The sequence below is a fragment of the Mercurialis annua genome, linkage group LG7 (genome assembly GCF_937616625.2).
Source record: "Mercurialis annua linkage group LG7, ddMerAnnu1.2, whole genome shotgun sequence".
NCBI classification, from domain to species: Eukaryota; Viridiplantae; Streptophyta; class Magnoliopsida; order Malpighiales; family Euphorbiaceae; genus Mercurialis; species Mercurialis annua.
Window position 1 is genome coordinate 10,368,478 of NC_065576.1, and position 22,648 is coordinate 10,391,125.

The 22,648-nt window shown below is 28.4% G+C and overlaps 1 protein-coding gene across 1 annotated transcript; it reads right to left on the minus strand.

Moving 5' to 3' along the window:
* Positions 1 to 5,761: 5,761 nt before the first annotated feature.
* LOC126654520 (coniferyl alcohol acyltransferase-like) lies at positions 5,762 to 10,900 on the minus strand. Its single transcript, XM_050348406.2, has 2 exons — positions 10,393 to 10,900; positions 5,762 to 7,223 (listed from the first exon to the last, which is right to left on the minus strand). The coding sequence occupies exons 1-2, from the start codon at positions 10,801 to 10,803 to the stop codon at positions 6,237 to 6,239; spliced, it is 1,398 nt and encodes a 465-aa protein (XP_050204363.1). The 5' UTR covers positions 10,804 to 10,900; the 3' UTR covers positions 5,762 to 6,236.
* Positions 10,901 to 22,648: the final 11,748 nt, after the last annotated feature.

Consider the following 22,648-nt stretch of genomic DNA (forward strand, 5'->3'; position numbering starts at 1 on the left):
CAACCCATATACATAGATGACATTTATATGCCTACGTGGATACTTACATTTTCTTAGAAGAGCACTTAAAATACTACTCTCTCGGTTCTAATAGAATTGACCATTCTTTTTATCACACAATTTAAAATATTCAATCATTATTTATGGATTTTGTAATTTTTTCTTACTTTTTTTGTCAAACCTTTATTTAATATAGAGTTCATTTACAATTTATTTTCAATTTACTTATTAGTAGAATTTAAAAAGGAGTAATATAGAAAAGCTAAGTATAAAATTGTTATTTTTTGTGAATAAAAAATTTGGGATAATTTTTTTTAAAGCGGAAATCTCTATTGAGACGGAGAGAGAGAGTATATAGACGTTGAATTTATGCAAACCAATTACATGTATGTGTTAACGAGTGGCTTTCATAATCTTTCTTGATTGCGATGGGATTACCAATCCGATACAAATTTCTATTTGTTTAATTTAATAAAAACAATTTGTGTATGGACTCTTTGATATCTAATAATTTGACTAGTTCAGACCCTAATTCAAAGTATGTTTTCTTTATTGACAAGACTTGATGTCAAAGTCTCAGTTAAATAATACTAAATTTATAATCATTTAAATTAGAATTAATGTTATAAAACTTCACCAACTCTACATGTTTTTTCATTTTAATTACATCGTTTAAAAATCATAATTTTCAGACACTAACTACTAATTTTTATTCAAAAATCACTGAGTTGGAAACTAGGTATTGCATATCAGAGTGAACCGAATATTGACACGTCAGCATTTTTATCGGAGTTTTACTCGGTATATGGATTTAAAAAAATTGGTAGTTGATGTTTGAAAATGACGATTTTTATGATTTTTTATGATATTACTCCTTTAAATTATTATATTGGCATTGAATAAATTATCTTTAAGTGGTGAGAAACTACAAGATAATCGCATAAATATATCAAATAAATTATTTCAAGTATTAGACACTCCCTCCGTTCCAAATTTATAGGCACTATTTTAAATTTTTTTATTTTAAATTATAGGCACTAGATATTTATTTTACTAAATAAATGTCTTATATATACTCTAATTAATTACTCCCTCCGGTCCATAATATTTGTCGCATTTGAGAAATTTTTTTGGTCCATAATATTTGTCATGTTATAATATCAAGAGAGCATTAATTGCTATTTTTCCATGTTTGCCTCCCATTAATTCATTGAAAGAATACAATAAACAAATGAAAATAGTAGTCATAAATATAAACAAGTTTTAATGTAGGGTTAACTTAGTAAAAGTGTTTACAAATTAAGACATATTAATTATTTTCTTAATTCTTGTGTCAAAGCCAAATGCGACAAATATTATGGACCGGAGGGAGTATAGAATATCTTAAAAAGACAATAAAACTCATAAAAAGATATAAATTATCATCTATCTATAACTATCTTATATGTCGGAAAGGGGAGGGGGGAGGGGGAGGACAGACAAAATTACGATAATAGATTTCATTAAGGGTTCATATTAAAAAACTAGTTTCGCATTACGTGCTATGCACGTGGCTCGTAACGTAACACGTCAATGAACATATTAGTAAATTTATTATAATTATATCAATTTTTTATTTATAATTAATATTAAATTAGATAAAAAAATTTGTTAAAGTAAATATAATATATTCGGTTATTAAATTTGTTCCATACTGAATTTATTCTTCTTTTGGTTTTATAATAACCATAATTAAATAATTAATTTAATTTTATTAATAATATTTTTAGAAATAATAATAAGATAGAAATTTAAATAATAATATATTGACCAAATACAATGTTTTAATTTTGTAGTTTAATTAAAGTAAAAGATAGGTATTTCTACTAATTTGGAGACAATTTAGTTATTTTTTACATATTAAAACTGAATTGGAGATAAGTTAGCTACCTATTCTAATTAGAACTTTAATTACAATAGTAATTAATTAAATAACTAATTAGATAATGACTATAAAACCTTTATTTAATACTAAACTGAAAAGGATTATTCGGTAAATTTGCCTGTCTCCCCCATCCGTGCTTTTATATATAGTATAGATATAAATCACTAAAAGAATAAAAAAGGATTAGCATTTAATTTAGTTTCAAACACTGATAGTTGGTTTTAATCTTTTTCTATTGACTACGGTAACTTTAGTATTGCAACACAAATTGCAATAAACACAACCAAATATAGTTTGTATTAATTCAAATACTATCAGTTGCCTCTTAAAAATTGACATTTGATTTGCTTCTTTAAGTAATTAACATCGACGCTAGCTAATTACTTCAGATTAATGAATCACAAAATCTTCAAAACTGTACAGCTTAATGGGTCATATAAGTATAAGCACATGTGTTAAGAAATTTATCAAAATTATATGCAAAATTAATTCTAATAAAGAAAATAATGAATATTATTTAGTCTTAATTAATATCAAAGACTAATTCTATTTGAAATAGTCATGTCCTAAACTACTACTAAAATAATTTTAATTACAGTAGAAGTAATTAAGGATTTAAACAAACACATATTATCTATACAATTATTAAATAGTGTTGCCAAATTACGTAAAATTATAATTGATTAAAGACTTGAGAAAATTTACAGAACTTTTTCTACAATTAGAGAAAAAAATCACAAAAGCTATCATTCAAGTTTATATTATAATTTAAATGATTTAATTAATTAATTAATATATATATATATATATATATATATATATATATATATATATATATATATATATATATATATATATATACGGGTCATATCAATATATTTTTGCAATTTAATTAAAATTTAATATATATAAAGGGTTAAATATATATTAAGCATATGTTAAAATTTTAAAGTAAATAAAAAAAATAATAATTTCTTTAAAACTACAATTATTAAACATTTTAAATAATCTATATCTATCTATCTATACTATATATAAAAGTACGGAGGGGGGGGGGGGGGACAGGCAAATTTACCGAATAACCCTTTCTAATTTATTACTATTTGGTTATTTAATGAAAGGTTTTATGGTCATTTAAAATAGTAGTTTAATGATTTTTTTATTAAGCAATTGAAGTAGTCAATTTGATTTAAGTAACAAAACGTTTAATTTCACAATTAGCAAAACACCTCTAAACCTACTTATATATACGCCTTTTGTCCTCTAATTTTGCCCGCAATGTTCAAAAATTACCTGGTGAATAGTAGTATAAGGCAATATAAGTCTCATGCATGATTTTTTTTTTATGTTTCGTTTTCCTTTTTTTTTGTTTGATTTTGTGGCTAATTAAAGAACTAGATGAAAATTATAATTTGATTGTAAATCCTGTGGCAAGCCAATTTTATACTCCTGTAGCAAATAAATTTGGGACGTATTGTCAATTTTATATATTTTACTTTATATACTTCTCTTGAAAAAATTGATATCAATAAATAACAATATCATTAATTTTATTTTTCTTCCTACTTAATTAGTATAACAATTTAATTCAAACACTAAATAACAAAGATATCTATACTCTAAAATATAGCTTAATAATTTTAGTCAATTACAACTTACAAGTGTTTGGATTTACAGTACAACAAAACAAAAAATTCAAAAATATTATATTTTATATAACATGAAACCATCAATGCTAATCTGGTTTGCAAATTTCTATTTTCAAATTTAATTACTTTTTTTATTAATTACAAAATCACACTATTAAAGAATTATTGTTTTATTTAATAAGAAATATTATTATTACTGCCATAATAATGTATTTATAAAAAATGGTCCATAGTTTGTATAAAAAAAAGATTGTTAATTTAATCTCTTGCTAATAACTATCAAATAAATATATTTATTAAATTAAAAATATATTAATCTAATTAATTTTAAAATTAATCAATTGAAGTATTGTCTCTATTTCTATCAAAGACTCTAACTAATATAATATTAATGATCAATAAAATATATCGGTATAGTTGTAGTGAAACATTATTAATATTTAAATTGACAAGTCGCATTACGAGCCACGTGCGTAGCATGTAATGCGAAACTAGTCTATCTATCTATATCTATAACTATCTTATATGTGGGAAGGGGGGGGGGGAGGGGGGGGGGGGACAGACAAAATTACGCTAATAGGCTTCATTAAGGGTAAAATTTATTACTAAAAAAAGAAAAATAAAAAAAAATTAATTTAAATAATATAACAAAAAAGGATTAGTATTTAGTTAAACTTAAAACTCTATTGACCATGATAATATTAGAATTAGCATATACTTAGACCTCAAACACTATTAACTACGGTATTAGTACTTTTTACTACAACATTATCACTTCTTATAAATTAAGCTTTTATTAATTAAGCCATGTATGTGTATTTTCATTCACACACTTGAAGTAACACGTAAGCACTTGAACTTTTTCCAATTTTATAACAGATTATAAGAGTTATAGATTATAAATTATAAATTCTCAAATATCATAATAAACTATAGAAGTTATTGATTATAATTTGCAGATTTCATATAAACTGTAAAACTTATCGATTATAAATTTAAGGTATATATAATTTAAATATAAATACAATCTAAATTTTAAATAGAACAATTCAAGATGAGAGTAAAACAAATTTCATAATTTAATAAAAAATAAGATAATTAATATATTTTAAATTTTACTTACCTATGTGTATATATATGACGGGTCATGCAAATGTCATTTGCATGATACAATTTCAATCTAAATATGAAAAAATATAATAATATATTTATATCTAAATATTTAATAATTTAACTAATATTTAAGTTAAACAACGGATCATATCATGCGTACCCCATATAAATAAAAAAAATATTCATAACAATTTATTAACAATTAAACTATTTTATTTTTTTATTTTACTATCTATTTTATTTTTTTATTTTACTTACTATTAAATATACATAACGGGTCATGCAAATGTCGCTCACGTGTGTAGCACGTGGCTTAACGCTAGTATTTATTAAAAGCACGAATGGGGGGGGGGGACAAACAAATTTACTGAATAATCCTTTTCAGTTTACTACTAAATAAAGGTTTTATAGTCATTAACTAATTAGTTATTTAATTAATCACTATTGTAATTAAAGTCTTAATTAGAATAGTTAGCTAAATTGTCTCCAAATTAGTAGGAATACCTATCTTTTAGTTTGATTGAACTACAAAATTAAAATACAGTATTTGGTCAATATATTATTATTTAAATTTTTATCTTATTATTTTTAAAGATATTATTAATAAAATTAAGTTAATTATTTAATTATGATTATTATAAAACCAAAAGAAGAATAAATTTAGTATGGAAAAAATTTAATAACCGAGTATATTATATTTACTTTTACAAAAATTCTTAACTAATTTAATATTAATTATAAATAAAAAATTAATATAATTATAATAAATTTACTAATATGTTCATTGAGAAGTTACGTTACGAGCCACGTGCATAGCATGTAATGCGAAACTAGTTATATCAAATGAGGGCAAATATGATATTTTTTCATATATCAACTTATTTTATTTTAAAAATTAAATTTTTTTAATACCCATAGGAGTGCTAATTAAGTATCTACTAAACCCATAATCTTAGGTATAAAGTGGTTAAATTCAACATGTTGTAGCAATACATCATCATTATCCCAACCACACAATTTAAAAAATTTATATTCGAACCTCTCCTAGTATATGATAAAAGAAAAACAGTACATCTTGCTTTTAAATATTGAAATTCTTAGGTTTTAACTTGTAATATACAAATAGAAATGGTCACACGTACAAATTACATTCATCAACTCCAACTTAATATTGAACTCGATATTTTATAATTCTGAAAATAATTGAAGTATACCAGAAAACCCAATGGTAGTGCTGGCACATTAAATACTTTTACAATTACCTAATTACATTATTATTATAAAACAGTTACCGACATTCAATTATTATATTAAAAAAAACAGAAAGTTGTCCGATCAATTCAAGCAAAAATCTACGATATAGCCGATGTAGTCAATGTGTCACTCATCCCACACATGCAAAATTTAGCCCGAATAATCGAAAACCTTCCGTTGTTTTTTAAAATGCATACTGAATCATCAAAATATGATTAATTAAATGTCGGTAACTTTTTATAAAAATAATATAATTGAATAACCGTAAAAATATTTAACACTCTCACCAGCTAGTCTCATGCAGATGCTTGAAGATCATCCCAATTCAAGGGCATAAAAAACTTGGCAGCTTCAATCTCCAAGAAATCCAGTTGGTCACTAAAAAGATGCATATACAATATCCAATCTCCATTCCCTTGAGGACTAGGCATTGGCATGACATAACCAGTTTTTCCACCCCAAGGAAAATGATATGATCCAAAAATAGGCAAACCCCATCCAAAATCCATTTTTAAAATTGGAAATCTTTGCCCTGAAGATACAACAAAAGCTGGTCCATCTTCTTTATTACTTGTATATATTTTAGATATTGCTGCCTCTGGTCTTTGTGCTTCTACCCAATCAATTAACCCTAGAAAATGTTCCTTGGTTACTGCCTCATTCAAGAGCTCATGAACATTATTTGTCACCCAACTCAACTTATTTTCAACTAGTTCATCAATTTTCTTGCTATCGTAAGGTATCGAAAGAACGTTTCCGAAATAAGCGCACATCGAATCGTTCCCGTTTGATAATCTAGTCCGTCCATCGACAACGATCCCCAATTTCGACATTTTTACCTTCCCATTTTTTGTATTAGTACTAGCACATTTTGCAATAAGCTGCCATAAGAATGCACTAAACGCCTCGAGTTTAGTCCGTTTGTATCCGTTAGCGCTAGCGAGCGACTGTAGTCGAACGAGTTCGTCTTTTTTGACGTAGTATATGCGGCTAATAAGATGGTCATCATCGTCATGGTGCTCATCGGCATTATTATCGGTTTTCGAGTTTTTCGATGAGAAAAGTGAGGAGATGGGCACGTAAAGATTGTCGATAGAAGGATCGACATGAGCGGGACGTCTAGGGTTAAGCAAAGATCGTCGGAAGGACGGAATGATGGAGATGGGTTCGGATTGAGATGTTTGTGCCCATGATACAAGAAACATGTTGGCTGAGTAAGCATCTGCTATGCGATGGTCGAATGTGCACGCTACTACAATTCCTCCACATTTTAGTTCTGTCACCTGAAATATTATAATTGTGATTGGAAGCAAATGAACTTGTTATTTGAAAAATAAATAAAGACTTGCTTGACATCTAATTATTACTATTTTCATCTGAAAAATGGAAAAATATTTTTATATACATCCGCAACTATGATCCGTCTATCAAATATATCACGAGTTTAAAAATCATGTCTGATCAATTATTTGTTTAATATATGCTAAATAAATTCACAACTCCTTTGAGTATCAAAACGTCACTGTTTTGAGATGATTAATTTATATTGTTATTTAAAGATTTAAATCATTTTTCAAAGGAGTTGTGAATATATTTGGCACATGTCGAATAAATAATAGATCAAATTAACACAATTTTAAAATCGTGTTTTATTTGGCAAATAGACCTTAATTGTGGATATATACAAGAACAGTTTGCCCCGAAAATACTGATAGGTTGAGTGTGAGATCATTACTTTTGAGACATGGACATATGAAACCAATCTGTCCAAAGAGTTTAAATAGGTTCATTTTTTTTTTTGATAATGTAGGTTCATTTGATATATGGTCTTAAGATAATATAACTAATTATAGAGTATTGAAGATCACTTAACTATGCAATTATTACAGTTTGGTTAATTATTAAACTGTCTTTTTATTTCTTTTTGTTTAATATCTTTCTTTGACAATCTAAACCAACAAACTGTAGTTCAAATGGTGTAAGCGCCGAATCGTAAACTGTGAAGATTCTGAGTTCAAATTCTCCCACAAGCGCTCTCCCTCCCCCAATTATTAGAAAAAAACACAATATTTAGAATATAAGCAGTTATGTAGTTGTTTGAATTCAAAAAATAACGTAGTTATTATGACATAGTGATTAGTGACATTTGTTTACCATATATATGGTGGTTTATATTTTCCTCAAAATATATACTAATTTATTATAAATATAATTAAAATATTGAATTATACTGTAACATATTTATATTAATTAGACTTTTTTTATTTGTATTTTGAAAAGGATTGACTAAAAAATAATTTTTTTCAATTAAGCTGTTGAAATTTTTTATTTGTGATATATTTTTCAATTTAATCGTATTTATAGATAGATAAATTTATTTTATAGTTTTTTTATGAATAATAAATATATTAAGACCACAAATAATGGCAAAAAAATCCAAACTCCAAACTTTCGCATAATAAATGGCCCACTTAAAGTGGTGACGGCGTAGAGAGAAGGCAACAATCACGGTCCAGAGAATAAAATACAAAATGGATTTTTATAGAAATCCAAATCCGAATAGAAAAAGCTTCTATTATAAAATTTTAAAGAGTAAAACTATTTTTGAAAAACAGTTAAAAATAACCACATTCTTGATCCGAGAAAGACGATGTTGTATTTTATAGTTTAATTAATGCAAAAATAGAAACCTACCAAACATGATTTCGTTCAAATACATTTAGAATATATTGTATATTATATTACCTCATAGAGACATATTTTTCTTTTTATGTTCTTGTTAGTACTATTACATGGACAAGAACGTATCGTTTTATATTAAAAATTTGTAGCTTACGCAGAAAGAAAGCAGGAATGGTTTAACCAATTAAATGAAAGTTTGTCCCTTTTATGTGTTTGCTAGCAAATATTATTCCAGGAATATAATAAGTCTCGAGTAATTTTGTCCTATAACCGACGGTTTTGATTTAGAACCGATTTAGACCAAATTTAAAATTTAAACGATTTGAGTTTGACCGGTCCAGTTCACGATTCAACCCGGAAATGGCCACCTCTAGTAAATAGTTATCTTAGATGACATAAAAACATATATGAAAAAGTTATCGACTTTTTAGGATGAGATAAAATACAAATTACGAAATGAAAAAGTTAAATTGTACTATAAAAGAATAAAATTTTGGTATATTTATAGGATGCTATGGCCAGTTTGGCCACCCACTTTCTGAACTCCGTCATTAACTATATATATATATAATATAATCATGTTGCTAATTAAATTAAGGCATGTTTAGATTAGTACTCATGCCAATCAGAAGGAGACGAAGGCAATTTAGTTAGGGTAAACTAATTATTTTAGTTAAGACTACGAAATAACTAGCTCATCAATACAAAAGTTTAAAACAGTCTGGTAAGATTCTAATTATTATCTAAAATCAGAAAATAAAGGAAACAAGACGAAAATTAAAGAAAAAATGATTCTTTTTTTTGTACTTAGAAAGAATCTAATTATATAAATAGTTAATGGTTAGTAATTGAATTTTTAAATTTTTAATCGATCTTAAATCATCACTTTTATTGAAATTCAAAATTAAGACTTCAGACATACTCGGAAAGTCTTAACTATTTGGTCGGATTTTACTGGCAAAATGCGAGGGAAAAACTGTTAAAAATATATATCAAAAGAGTTATATAAAACACAATAAAAAGTAATTTTTATGTATTTTTAATTATTTCTTTCGGCGTATTTTGGCCTGCAGTATTTACATATGCATATATGCATATTTGACATAGTTGGTGTAAAAAGAATGACACTAGTTGAGGCGGCGAAGCCACTTAGTAAATATGGTTTAAATTGCAATTGACCATTTTCATAAGGACATTATATTCATATGTTACAATGATTAGTCAAAATTACATGTTATTTTTAATATTTATTGATTATTTTTTATTTTAAATTTAACTCTAGATATATCTACTTTCAAAATGGTTTATTGTATTGCCCTGCCAGTAGTCAAATTTAGAGGTGAACAAAAATCTGGTTAAACAAATTTAACAGATCTATTTTTGTTAATTAAATTAAATTTTTTTACTTCATTGAGTATTTCGGCTAAAGAGATATTTTTGTTTAGCTATGGGTACAATTTTTAAATTATTAGTTAATCAAACTAATCAAATTAATATATTTTTAAATCTTTATGTTTATTTGATAATTTATCAATGTAACCGATGAACCAACAAAATCAGTCAGTTTTTTATTTTCAATATTTAAATTAATTCATTTTCAATTAATTTTGATCAATTTAATCGTTTCAATTATAAATATAAAATAATTATATTAATTTAGTTACGGATAATTCAGTCCGAATTTAATCGAACCGACCAAATGCACTCCGCATGGTAAGATCAATTTAAGGAGATAACGAGGGAAAAGGAAAGATATAAAAGAAGACGAACCTGAACAGCAAAAACACCATTCTCCTTGCGAGGTACGAGTTTAGCTTCAACAGACTCATCAGGATTATACAAGTTTAACTCCACAAGTTCAACATCAGCAACCGCCTCATAAAACTCCACACCACGGTTGTTGCAAAAAATCTCCGGCTCGCCCACCGAGTTAGCCACAACCTCACCAGCAAAAGGATAGTATGACACCAGAGCCTGAGCCATGGCCTTTTTAAGAACATTAACCATAGCCCCAAAACTCAGTTTTGGTTTCTTGTAACAGAAGAAAACACCCACATCAACTGGAGGAAGAAGCAAATCAAGGTTTGAGAGTGGTAGCCAATGATCTTGCACTGGTAATACTGCAGCCACCACCTCTTTTTTGCTCATAGTAACTGTATAAATTTGCTCATTAGAACCCATTTTTTTTGTTTTTGGAGAATGTATTTTTATATGGAAGGAAGAAAGTTAATTATGATGGACATTTGGTTTGGAGATGTGTGTTAATTTATAGGCAAAGTGATCATTGTATAAGTTTAGGTTTTGCAAACTTTGTTGTATTATTTTTGTAATGTACATAATGTATAAGTTGGTGAAAACAACTCCCAGCTATAAAATCAATCATAAAATATAGTTTTATTAGAGATAATACTAGCGCTTTAAAAAATTGAAAAATCAAACCGAACTAATTGGTTCGTTTTGATTTTAATTGATATGATACTAAAATTTGGTTATTCGGTTCAGTTTGATTTTAACAACAGAACCAATCGATTCGGTTTGGAAAATTATACTTCCTCATAATTCTAAAAAATAATTTTAACATGTGATGAAATTTATTCTGTTTGTTAACTATGTCAGTTGACTTATTCAAATAGATAACTAAAAATATATTTTAATTATTTTTTGAATTTATATTTTTATAAACTTTTATAAACCAAAAATGATCATATTATTTTAAAAAAATTTAATTATTTTATATTCATTTTGAATTAGCATATTCTTTACAGATTTAGGAGAATTTTTTTTCTCTCTTTGGTGAAGAGTTTTATTTTTTGTTATTTTTTATAAAAACCAATTAATTTTATATTTTTAAAATTTTAACTCCTAATTTCACATTCTAATTTTTTTTTAAATATAAAATTTTCTACTTTAAAATAATTATAAATAAACAATTTTAATTATTTTTTTAAACAATTTCTTTGTGAGTTTATTGAATTTTGTGAAGAAAGATAAATTTATTATTGATATAGTGACCTTTTGATTAATTCAACTAACATAGTGATTGACAGATGAAAATATCAATAAATTTGAAAAACAAATTAAAAACATTATTTTTAAAAATGTAAAAAAAAAGTTTCGTTATTTTAATCTTACTCCAAATAATTTGTAGTTATTATTTCTAATCATGTGGCATTAATAAGGCTTAATTACTTAAAAACCGCCCACCTTGATTTTTTTTTTCGTTTATACCCTGACCTAGAAAAAAATTCATTTATACCCTGACGTATGTGTTTATGTTTCACCTCTACCCCGTGGCACTAAATTAACCTCTTTTCATTTAAAAAAAAGTTTAAAATAGTCCTTCATTTAGAGAAAAATTCATTTCTAATTAAACTCTAATTAGCTTAGGTTAAAAATGAAGAACTATTTTAAACTTTTTTCTTGATGGAAAGAGATTAAGTTAGTGTTTTGGGGTAGAGGTGAAACATAAATACATACGTCAGGGTATAAATGAATTTTTTCCTAGGTCATGGTATAAACGAAAAAAAAAGTTCAAGGTGAGTGGTTTTTAAGTAATTAAGCCCATTAATAATGATGTGGAATAACCTCAAGGCGTAGATGAGTTGGTAAGGCGCTTTTCTAGTTTAAGTGAGGTCGCTGGTTCGAACCGTATTCATGTATGCAGCCGTTAAAAATTTGGGGCCAGAATTTGCCTCCCATAAGAGACCTACACGGCTCAAATGGGAATTAATCTGAATGTGTAAGGTTTAAAGGTGCTGTCTCATATTTGAGACCCGTTCAAAAAAACTTCATGGACCCTATAAAGAAAGAAATGATGTGGAACGCATTTATATTGAAGCGATACGTTTTCAACGTTTTTATGGGAAACAATGTTCTAATAGTAATGGAATACGAGGAATGATCTAAAGAATGTTATTTGACGATGAAGAAGAGTATATGGTGGAAATTAGACGAAGTTAGTTATTCTTTTTTTTTATAATTGAAAAATAATAATATTTTATAGGAGGATTTGAAATTAAACCACGACATAATAGTTTAATGTCAGGGCTTAATGTCTTAAAAAACCCCCGACCTTTCATCCCCTTTTCAATCCTACCCTGACGTTGAAAAATTATCAATTTTACCCCAATTTACATTTTTTCATTTCAATTGTATTCTGAAGCATAAAATCGACCTTTATTTATTTGAAAAAAGTTCAATAAATTCTTTTAAAAATGGTCAATTTAATATAAAAAGTTAATCTAATGCAAAAAAGGGTCAATTTAGAGAATTTTTGCCAAATTAAAAAAGGTCAATTTGATGATTTAGAGTACAATTAAAATGAAAAAAATGCAAAATAGGGTAAAATTGACAGATTTGCAACGTCAGGGTAGGATTGAAAAGGGGACGAAAGGTCAGGGTTTTTTAAGACATTAAGCCTTGATGTCAGTGCATACCATTTAAATTATAACTCATTACTACTCTTTCGATTGTTTTTTCATTTATCTATGAAATAAAATGTATTTGTATATTTAAAAATTTAAGATAATTTTAATTATAATTTTCTATATTTATCACGTCTTATAATTATATGTCCATGTGATGGATCAAAATATCAATTTATTAATAAAATTATATTAGTTTTTAAGCTTAATGTCTTAAAAAAACTCTGACCTTTCATCCCCTTTTCAATCCTACCCTAATGTTGTAAATCTGTCAGTTTTACCCTATTTTATATTTTTTCATTTTAATTATACCCTAAAGCATAAAATTGACTTTTTTTATTTGGTAAATTTTTTCTAAAGTGACCCTTTTTGCATTAGATTAACTTTTTATATTAAATTGATCATTTTTAAAAAAATATGATTGAACTTTTGTCAAATAAATAAAGGTTAATTTTATGCTTCAGGGTACAATTGAAATAAAAAAAATACAACCTGGGGTAAAATTGACAATTTTTCAACGTCAGGGTAGGATTGAAAAGGGGATGAAAGGTCGGAGTTTTTTTAAGGCATTATGCCTAGTTTTTATTCTTACAATTTAAGACAAAAAAAACACCTTTTTTAATTTGTGTGGTATACTAAAACTATACAGAGAAACTATTTGCCAAGACCAAATTCAAAAATCGTGACCGGCGCTAGGATATGGGTGTGATAACTTCAAAACCCGTAACTATTTTCACGGATAACAAACGTAACATACAACCTGCATAAAGCCAATGCTCGAGGGAAACGAGACTCCAACATAAATCTAACAATTGATATAAGTAACATTTAACCAAAATGCTCGGCAAAACTCCGAGACTCCAACAACATGGCATGTATATAAATAATCACAATCTAAAGCAATAACATGCCAATAGGAGTAAAGCCAATAGTCAGACTAACCCGACAAAACAACAAGTCTAATGTAATAAAGACATAACACTAGTACTACTGCGGTTTAAGAGTTCTAAATAAGTTTTGATCATCTTTATTTAAGATAAAAGTAGACCTCCAAAGAATAATGAAGATCAATCAGACGTGCTAAAAAATAAACCTGGAAAATAGAAAAATAACGGGGGTCAAATATATTGAGATGAGTTCATGCTACCATTTAGATTTATTAAGTGAAAAACCTTAAAAACATTTATAAAGCATGATATCATTATGGATAAGCATTAGAACCCTAAACCACAAATATCTAAATTCAATTGTCGTGCCGGCAGTGGCGGATCCAGAAATTCATTTCAGCCCGGGCTAAATAATACATAATAAATAAATTCATTCATAAAATTATGTAATAAAAAACAAACAATAAATATTACTTTAGTTTCGATCAATACGAAGCAATTGTAGTTCAATTCCTTTTTTGATTTTTTATGAATAAATCAAGAGGAAAACCTAAAAAATTAGAATTGAATAGAGTTATTTCATAATAAGACAAATAAATTAATTGATATAAATAATTTTTTTTTAAAAAGCTTACCCAAAGTTAGAGGTTGATTGATTCTAGAGGAGAATTTGAAATTGAAAAATTAGGTTATGATATTTAAAAATTAGGTTGTAGATTTTGAAATTAGGTTAAAGAATTTGATTGGAGAATTTAGAAAATAATAATATTTATCTCAAATTCCATAAAACAGGAAAAATTGAGGGATTGAATAGAAACATTTGTGATTTATAAATAGAGTATTAATTAAGAAGGGTGGTGGGCATTCTTTTTATTATGCTGGAAAGTTTGGGACTGATGCATTTAATAAGCATCAGTCCCGTTTCATCTGTTTTGTTGTAAAACAGAGCGGATGAAACAACTAACAAGAGGCCAAAACGGCGTCGTTTTAGCCCCTTATTTTGTTAATTAAACTGAGGCCAAAACGACGTCGTTTTGGCCTCTTTAATTAAAACAAAATAGAAGGCAAACAGCTTCTTCTTGCGTGTTTCAGAAGAACAGTGGCGGCCATGGCTGACTTTCACTCTTCAATGAAATCAGCCCCTCAAGGCAGCCATGGCTGGCTTTCAGAAGAGCAGCGGTGGTCCTCAGGATTTCCGGCGGCAGCCCGTGCTCAAGCCTACCGGAGCCCAAGGTTAGATCCGCCCCTGCGTGCCGGTACGACGTATCTTCGTAAACGATCCTCGATTACCACTTAAATAAATCACGTGAGTCCTAAGAGACGTATCTTTCACCGGCGCCCACTAAGGTGAGACGAATCTCCAACCTACCTCAAATACAAAATGATCATACCGGTGCGCACACGGTCTCGATGATGCTCATCGAGTAGCCCTTTCAAATTAAGATCCATAAGTTCAAAAAACAGTTCGAAAACCGCGTATACAATATATATACAAAATATACAATTTAATTAATAAAACGGTAAGTAGCAATATAAACCCACTGCTTGTAAATTCCCACAAAACTCGGCAAGCACTAAACCTGGTTGTACTCTAACACACGAACAATCGATGAGTCTAAGAAAATATAAATAATAATTAAAATAAGTCCTAACTCTAGAGACAACTAAACGCCACATAGGACTAGCACAAACATCAACGAACCAAGACATACATCAAACACAGAGCAAACACGCATACTAAATACATAGCTAAAGTCATACGATAGCTACATCAAATCGAATTTCCACTTTGAAAAAATAATCTAGGATACAATTTAAATAACATAGTTAAAAATAGTAAACCAAGTTAAAATTTAAAGTGGCGAGTGAACGGAGTTATCATAATTGCCAAACTTCTTCTCACAAATTGTGTGCCCCAAGTATAACCCAAACCAAAGAAAATCAAACTATATCAACTCTAGCATGCATACTAACCACACAAATTATAACACATGATATGACCAAACATATAGAATCAAATAAGCATGCCTTGCATAAATAAAGCCAATTAAGCATACATGACACTTAGCCCAAAACGGGATCAAACACGAATCGCCAAACCAAACACTTTATATCAGATTATAATAATTCCTTAACATACAATATGGGTTCAAATAAAATCCTAAGTCAACACAACATATCGAATCCGAAAACATGGCATATTAGCGTAAAACTAGCTAGTTTCGCAAACTAAGCCAATATGAACCAACTCAACATGAATCAATATTACAATTCCTTAAAGATCAGTAGTATACCTCAAACATAAAATATCATTTTAGTTCAGATCATATCTCATGCCAAAAACACCAATTGAAACAATAACGCAATTTTGCTAGAAATTGCCTAAACATGCCAAATCAAACATCTAAGATTCCAAACATGTAATAACTTATTATAAACAATAAAAAAATCAAATTAAACATATCATATCAGTAGGTACATCATTCCAATTCGTTCGTTTAATTACGACATCCATAACTCATGAAATTGCCATATTTTATAAAATTGTCTAAACAATTGATTACATACAAATGTGTTTTAACACCCAACCCATTCAAATCATAAACATATAAACCACCCTGCATATGATACACATCAGTAGGTACAACATGACATATTAATTTCATAGATCGAAACAACCAACAACCTAAATCATACATTTCTAGGCAAAAAGATACAACGAGGATACCATGAATCATAGGGATAAGATATCATTAACTAAGATTGATACACAATAAGGTAATATTAAGATTAAACTCGAGGAATAGGTTCTGGACCGAAGTATGCTAAGCCACATACGCTCCAACGATAAATACAACGAATGATACAACAGTTGAATCTTGCGAGATAAACGTAAAATCACGTTGTAAATGATATTATTCACGCCCGGACAATCTAAAATGAAGAAATGAAGTTCTCTAAGTGTACTTAGTTGTTTTAGGGTTTGCTATCACATGGTAGCGGAGTGACTCAAGGTAAGGGGTCTATTTATAGACAAAAAGCTATCAGCAGATGACAAGGCATTTAAGGCAACATTATCATATGATATGGTGTCTTTCAAAGAAGGATTGCGAATCAATGTTTGTTTGGCAGGAGCGGGATGCACATGGGCTGTACGCACATGAGGAACATGTAAATAAGAATGTCTTTTTGGGAATTTTGCATGAAACACATGTAAGTGGAAACGTCCTGTACTAATATTATTCAGCTGAGAAATAACCTATTTGTTTAACAGGTTATTGTTAGGACGGAGAAATCAGAAACAACAATTTCTCTTATTCAACTTTTAGCTAGGGTAACGCTTTTGTAAACTTTGTATATCGCAAAAGCGTTTTGCAAATTGTTGTAATACCCCAAAATATTTAAGTATCTAACTGGACCACGTGTTCAGTGTTGAGTCGCCGGAGTAGCGATATCGAAAGGATTTCCAAGAAATTAAAGGAATTTAATATCATATTCCAATTCTAAAGTTGGAATTTAAATTAAAAGGGAAAATGTCAAGAAAAGTCCCGAACTAGAGTTAAGGGACTAAAGTGGTAATTTAACCATATAAATCTCGAAATGAAAATTATTTCGCCAAGGTCCGCGAAATGTTTTATAGTATCGGTGGTAAAAGTTTCGGGTCAATCGGAGACCTTTTAAAATTTGGACGCGGATGCGTTTTGGGCTAAATTGCAAGTTTTGAAAAGTTCAAGGACCAAAATGCAAATTATCCAATTAAGCCTCGAGAATAGCAATTGGAAGATTATTGACAGAAAGTAATAATCTTGTGTTAGTATTATTTATTTAAATATAAATTATACGTGAAGTAATTAAGTTGCAGTAAATAATTAACCATTTGGTTAAAATAGAAAGTTTAAAAGAGAAATGGTTAAAGTTAAAGAATTAAAGGATTAAACTGGCTAATTAGCCAAGCTATATGTAAAGGAAATGAAGGAATCAAATGGGAGAAGAAGGTTACAGAAAGAACGAGAGAAATTCGACGATCTATTACGATCCGCCGTCGTTTCGCCGTTTCTCATCCAAATCGAGCGTTCTTTATATCGATTCGTTCAGAATTCGATTCTCTATCAGCGTTAAGCTTCAAATTGAGGTAAGTTTGACGTTTTCATTGCGAGAATTAGTAAATAAGGGTTAATTCGTTTTAACAAATTAAACGAATCGTAATCGCGTTTCTATAGTCGTTTTTGGTGAGATTTAGATTGGATTATATGTTAAAATAGAGTGGGAGCATGTCGGGAGTATCGGCGCGCGGCGAAGCGCCCGGAAAATGGATTTTTCGGGGGTTGAGTGCGGTGTGCGTGCGATCGCACACTGGGCCGTGCGTATGCACGGGATCCTTCGGGCGCTCGCACAGCCAGCAATCGTGCTTGTTTCGACCTAGATTTCCGACTTTAAGTACGCCAGACATTAAAAGTTAATCACGGATCCCGAAAACGAGAAATTTGGATGTCGAACATAACGAGTTCGATTAGGGTTTCGGGATATAAGGAACCTAAGTTTATAACTTAAGATTTTAGTACTAAGTCTACGTTTATGAATTAAACGTACATATGATTTGAATAGGAATTGGATGTATCGTCAAGCTATCAGGCTTTCGAGCAGGAGTAGCTACGAGATCAAACAATGCACGGAGCCTACGTGTGCGGGTGACGATAATGCAGCTTTGGATAGCGGTCACTGTGAGTGGCAAATTTATTTTTGCGTATTATTATGAAAGTTATTTTCATACCTTATTAGTATAATTACCCGTATATCGCATTTATATGAATTGTTATATGAGATGATAGGTTGATGAATTTAATTGTATAGATGCTGTTGTATTCGTTGTTTTGAAGATGAGTGTCTAGTGTGCGGTCCGAAGAGACCAACTACCTATTGGGTGTCAATAGGTTGCGTGATCATTAGTGAGTCAGTCTAGAGTGCCTGATTTTGTGATTAAGATTTAATATTTTGATGCATGATATAATACGAATACGATATGAGGGTGAACTCGGTTACGATGTAACTTAAACCCCGTATCTAGTGGGTTGGACCCACCAGTGAGTTGGACTCAAACTTTAAATTTGATACGAGTGAGCACTCGGTTACGGTGTAGTCTGGAGTCCCCGTATCTAGTGAGTTGGACTCACACTTTTAAATTAAAAATGTTTACTGTTTACTTATATCGTTAATTTACATACATATTAAGCATACGATGCTATATTTTGATAATAGCATTAGTAACTTGCAAACTCACTCAGTATTTTTCCAAATATTGACCCCTCACTCTGATGTTTACAGGTAGTCGGAGTCGGATCAGACAAACCATCTCCATTGTTCCAGAAGTCGTGGGACTTGCACAAGTATGAATTCCTAGAGCTGCATTAGTCAGTAGGCGTCAATAGAAAACTTATGATTTGATTTCAAATAGTTAATTCTTAATGTAAACTCTAATATAATATTTCAATATCTATAATAGTATTATCTAAAAGAGTTTTCTAAAAATGTTTTATATATGATATTATATTTTTAATTGCGAAAAATTATTAGTGGTTTAGGCTTGCTACGGGTTTCGGAGCTACCACTCCCATTCCCTAGCGTCGGTCTCGGCTCAATAATTTGGGTCGTGACAATTGTATACTTCCAAACTCGTGAAAAGTTTTCAAAATTAATGACAGTAGATGTAGGTGGCGTGTTTAGAGGGATAATAATTTGATTTAGGTTTGATTGGTTGGGTTTGTAGGTTGGATTAATGAAGTTTTTGTTAGGGTTAGGGTTTTGGTTTTGGAGAGGGAGAGAAGGGAGAGGCATTATGTTCTTTTAGCAAATTAGCAGGAACTCTTAAATTAGGGTTTTGTGATTTTGCTTTTTTTTTGTTTTAATTTAGAGCTAATGGTCTGAAAAAACCTCCACCTTTTAAGCCCCTTTTTGTTTGCACCTTGACGTAAAATCGCCGGTTTTCACCCAAATTCGCACATTTCATTTTCAATTGCACACTCAAACATTAGATTGACTTCCTTTCACTTAAAAAAAATCAAACCAATATTTTATATTTTAATATATATTCTAATAGCGCTTATTGTTATATTTAAATTAAAAAAACTCTTCTTCTCAAAAAAATTTAAACTCAATAATAATTTTTTATTTAATACAAATAAATATTTTTATGTTATAAATATAATTTTTTATTTTAATTATAACGTTGAGGACTATTTAGAATATTTGTTAAAATATGAAGTATTAAAAAAGAGGTCAATTTGATGTTTGATGGTGCAATTGAAACCAAAAGGTTTGGATTTTTATATTTAAGGGTGCAATTGCAAACGAAAGAAGTGGTTTTGAGTGAAATTGGCGATTTTATAACGTCATGGTGCAAACTAAATGTGGCTAAAAAGTGGAAGTTTTTTCATACCGTTAACCCTTACTTTATTAACATGCTTACATCTTTTATTTTTGAATTAAATAAGTTAATATTAAAATTTATATTTTGAAAGATATAATTGATTAATGATAATTTTATAAAAAAAAAGTTATAATATTTGTTATTATGCTTTAAGAATCATTTTGTTTTTGGAAAAATAATTACAGCTGAATAAAATAATTTTTTTTTTGAATATTAGTCTCTTCGGACATAATCTATTAATAGTACTAATGTTGTAACTTGAACAAAAAAATATAGATTTGATTAGTAGCAAATCTTTGAAGATTTAAACTTTGGACTATGGATAAAAAATGTATATTCCAGTTAAATAAAGTGGTAAAAAAAGTCTGTTCAACAGAAAAAAAGTGGTATGAAAAGCACAATTTACATTTGACGCGAAAGATAATTACTAGCTACCAATAGAGTGTTAATTCTTTGAATACTTATGAGATAAAGAAAATACTTGGATTTTAATAATCTTTTAATTATTTATTTATTATATATGAGGTTCTTTTATAGACGGAATTCTAAAAAACGTCATCGTCTTTATTGGCCTAAAAGTCCCACACATGTACAATTTAAATAGTTAAAAGATGATTTATATGTAAAACTTTGATTAAGAATCAAGTGAAATAAAATTAATAATATAATAATTTTAGGATGAGTTTATTCAAAAATATATAATGTGGATCATACATGTGCAATCAAAAGGAGTTATAGATTTGCTAAAAAGAGTTTAGTGTGATCTAAAATAATTAGTAAAACTTAAAATTTGATATAAATGGAAATTTAAAAATGAGACCAAATTTAGTTTACATGTTAGAGTGGGTTAGTTTGGATTGAATTTTGAATTTCTTGAGTTTAAATATTATGCAGTAAAGTTAATTGACCTTGCCTTATTTAATTAAAGTTGATTCCATTGACTAACCCATTAAACAATTGATTTGATATTAGGTACAATAGTGGTTGTTACTGATTGGCACAAATGCCAGATCTTTGAGCAAATTCTCTGTAGTTGGTGCAGGTTGGTGCAAGTTACTAACACCACCAATTAAAATTTAGTCCCTAATCAAAGAATATATTTTTAAATTGTCAAAGTTAGTTTTTCTTTTTCCAACATTGCAAATGCCTTTGCAATTTTCCTCAAGGTTTCTGTTTAGCTATTGGTTTAATAATTCACAAACTTCAAACATTCCACCTTTTTATATCAATTTGAGTTTTTTTTATTTTATTAATTACAAAAAATTAATTAATTATAATCAAGTCTTCCATTGAATCAATCAAACATAACATGAGAGAAAACAATCATTTAATGGATGAAGAAAATTCGGATTTAATTCAACAAAAATGGTTATTATTAAATACGAACTATAATTAAGAGTTAATGACATAAAAAAATCACGGTTTTTATATATAGTGTCATTTTAATTGGACTAGTTTCGCATTACGTGCTATGCACGTGGCTCGTAACGTAACTCGTCAATGAACATATTAGTAATTTTATTATAATTATATCAATTTTTATTTATAATTAATATTAAATTAGTTAAGAATTTTTGTAAAAGTAAATATAATATATTCGGTTATTAATTTTTTTTTTTCATATTGAAAATTCTTCTTTTGGTTTTATAATAACCATAATTAAATAATTAACTTAATTTTATTAATAATATTTTTAAAAATAATAAAATAGAAATTTAGATAATAATATATTGACCAAATACAATATTTTAATTTTGTATTTCAATCAAACTAAAAGATAGGTATTCCTACTAATTTGGAGATAATTTAGTTATTTTTTACATATTAAAGCTAAATTGGAGATAATTTAGGTATTCCTACTAATTTGGAGATAATTTAGTTATTTTTTACATATTAAAGCTAAATTGGAGATAATTTAGTTACCTATGCTAATTAGGACTTTAATTACAATAGTGATTAATTAAATTATTAATTAGTTAATGACTATAAAACCTTTATTTAATAGTAAATTGGAAAGGATTATTCAGTAAATTTGCCTGTCCCCCCCCCCCCATCCGTGCTTTTATATATAGTATAGATTAGATCTGATCTAATCGAAATTAACAATAGTTTATTTTTCATTTTTAGAAATGAAATTGGTTTTTGCGGTGCAAGCGGCTTTTTCTCCAAATATAGATATATTTTGCGTCAATAGCGATGAAATTTTTAATGTTAAAGAAAAGAGATATATCACAGAAGATGTGATCAGGGACTTTAACTATGAAGTTATAGCTACTAGCTGTAGAAGTCGT

Bases quoted from the DNA above. Each gene is read 5' to 3' on its own strand.
- LOC126654520 (XM_050348406.2), bottom strand. From the start codon at position 10,803: ATGGGTTCTAATGAGCAAATTTATACAGTTACTATGAGCAAAAAAGAG. The intron at 7,224-10,392 runs GTTCGTCTTCTT...ATAATATTTCAG, and splicing joins ATGGTGTTTTTGCTGTTCAG to GTGACAGAACTAAAATGTGG.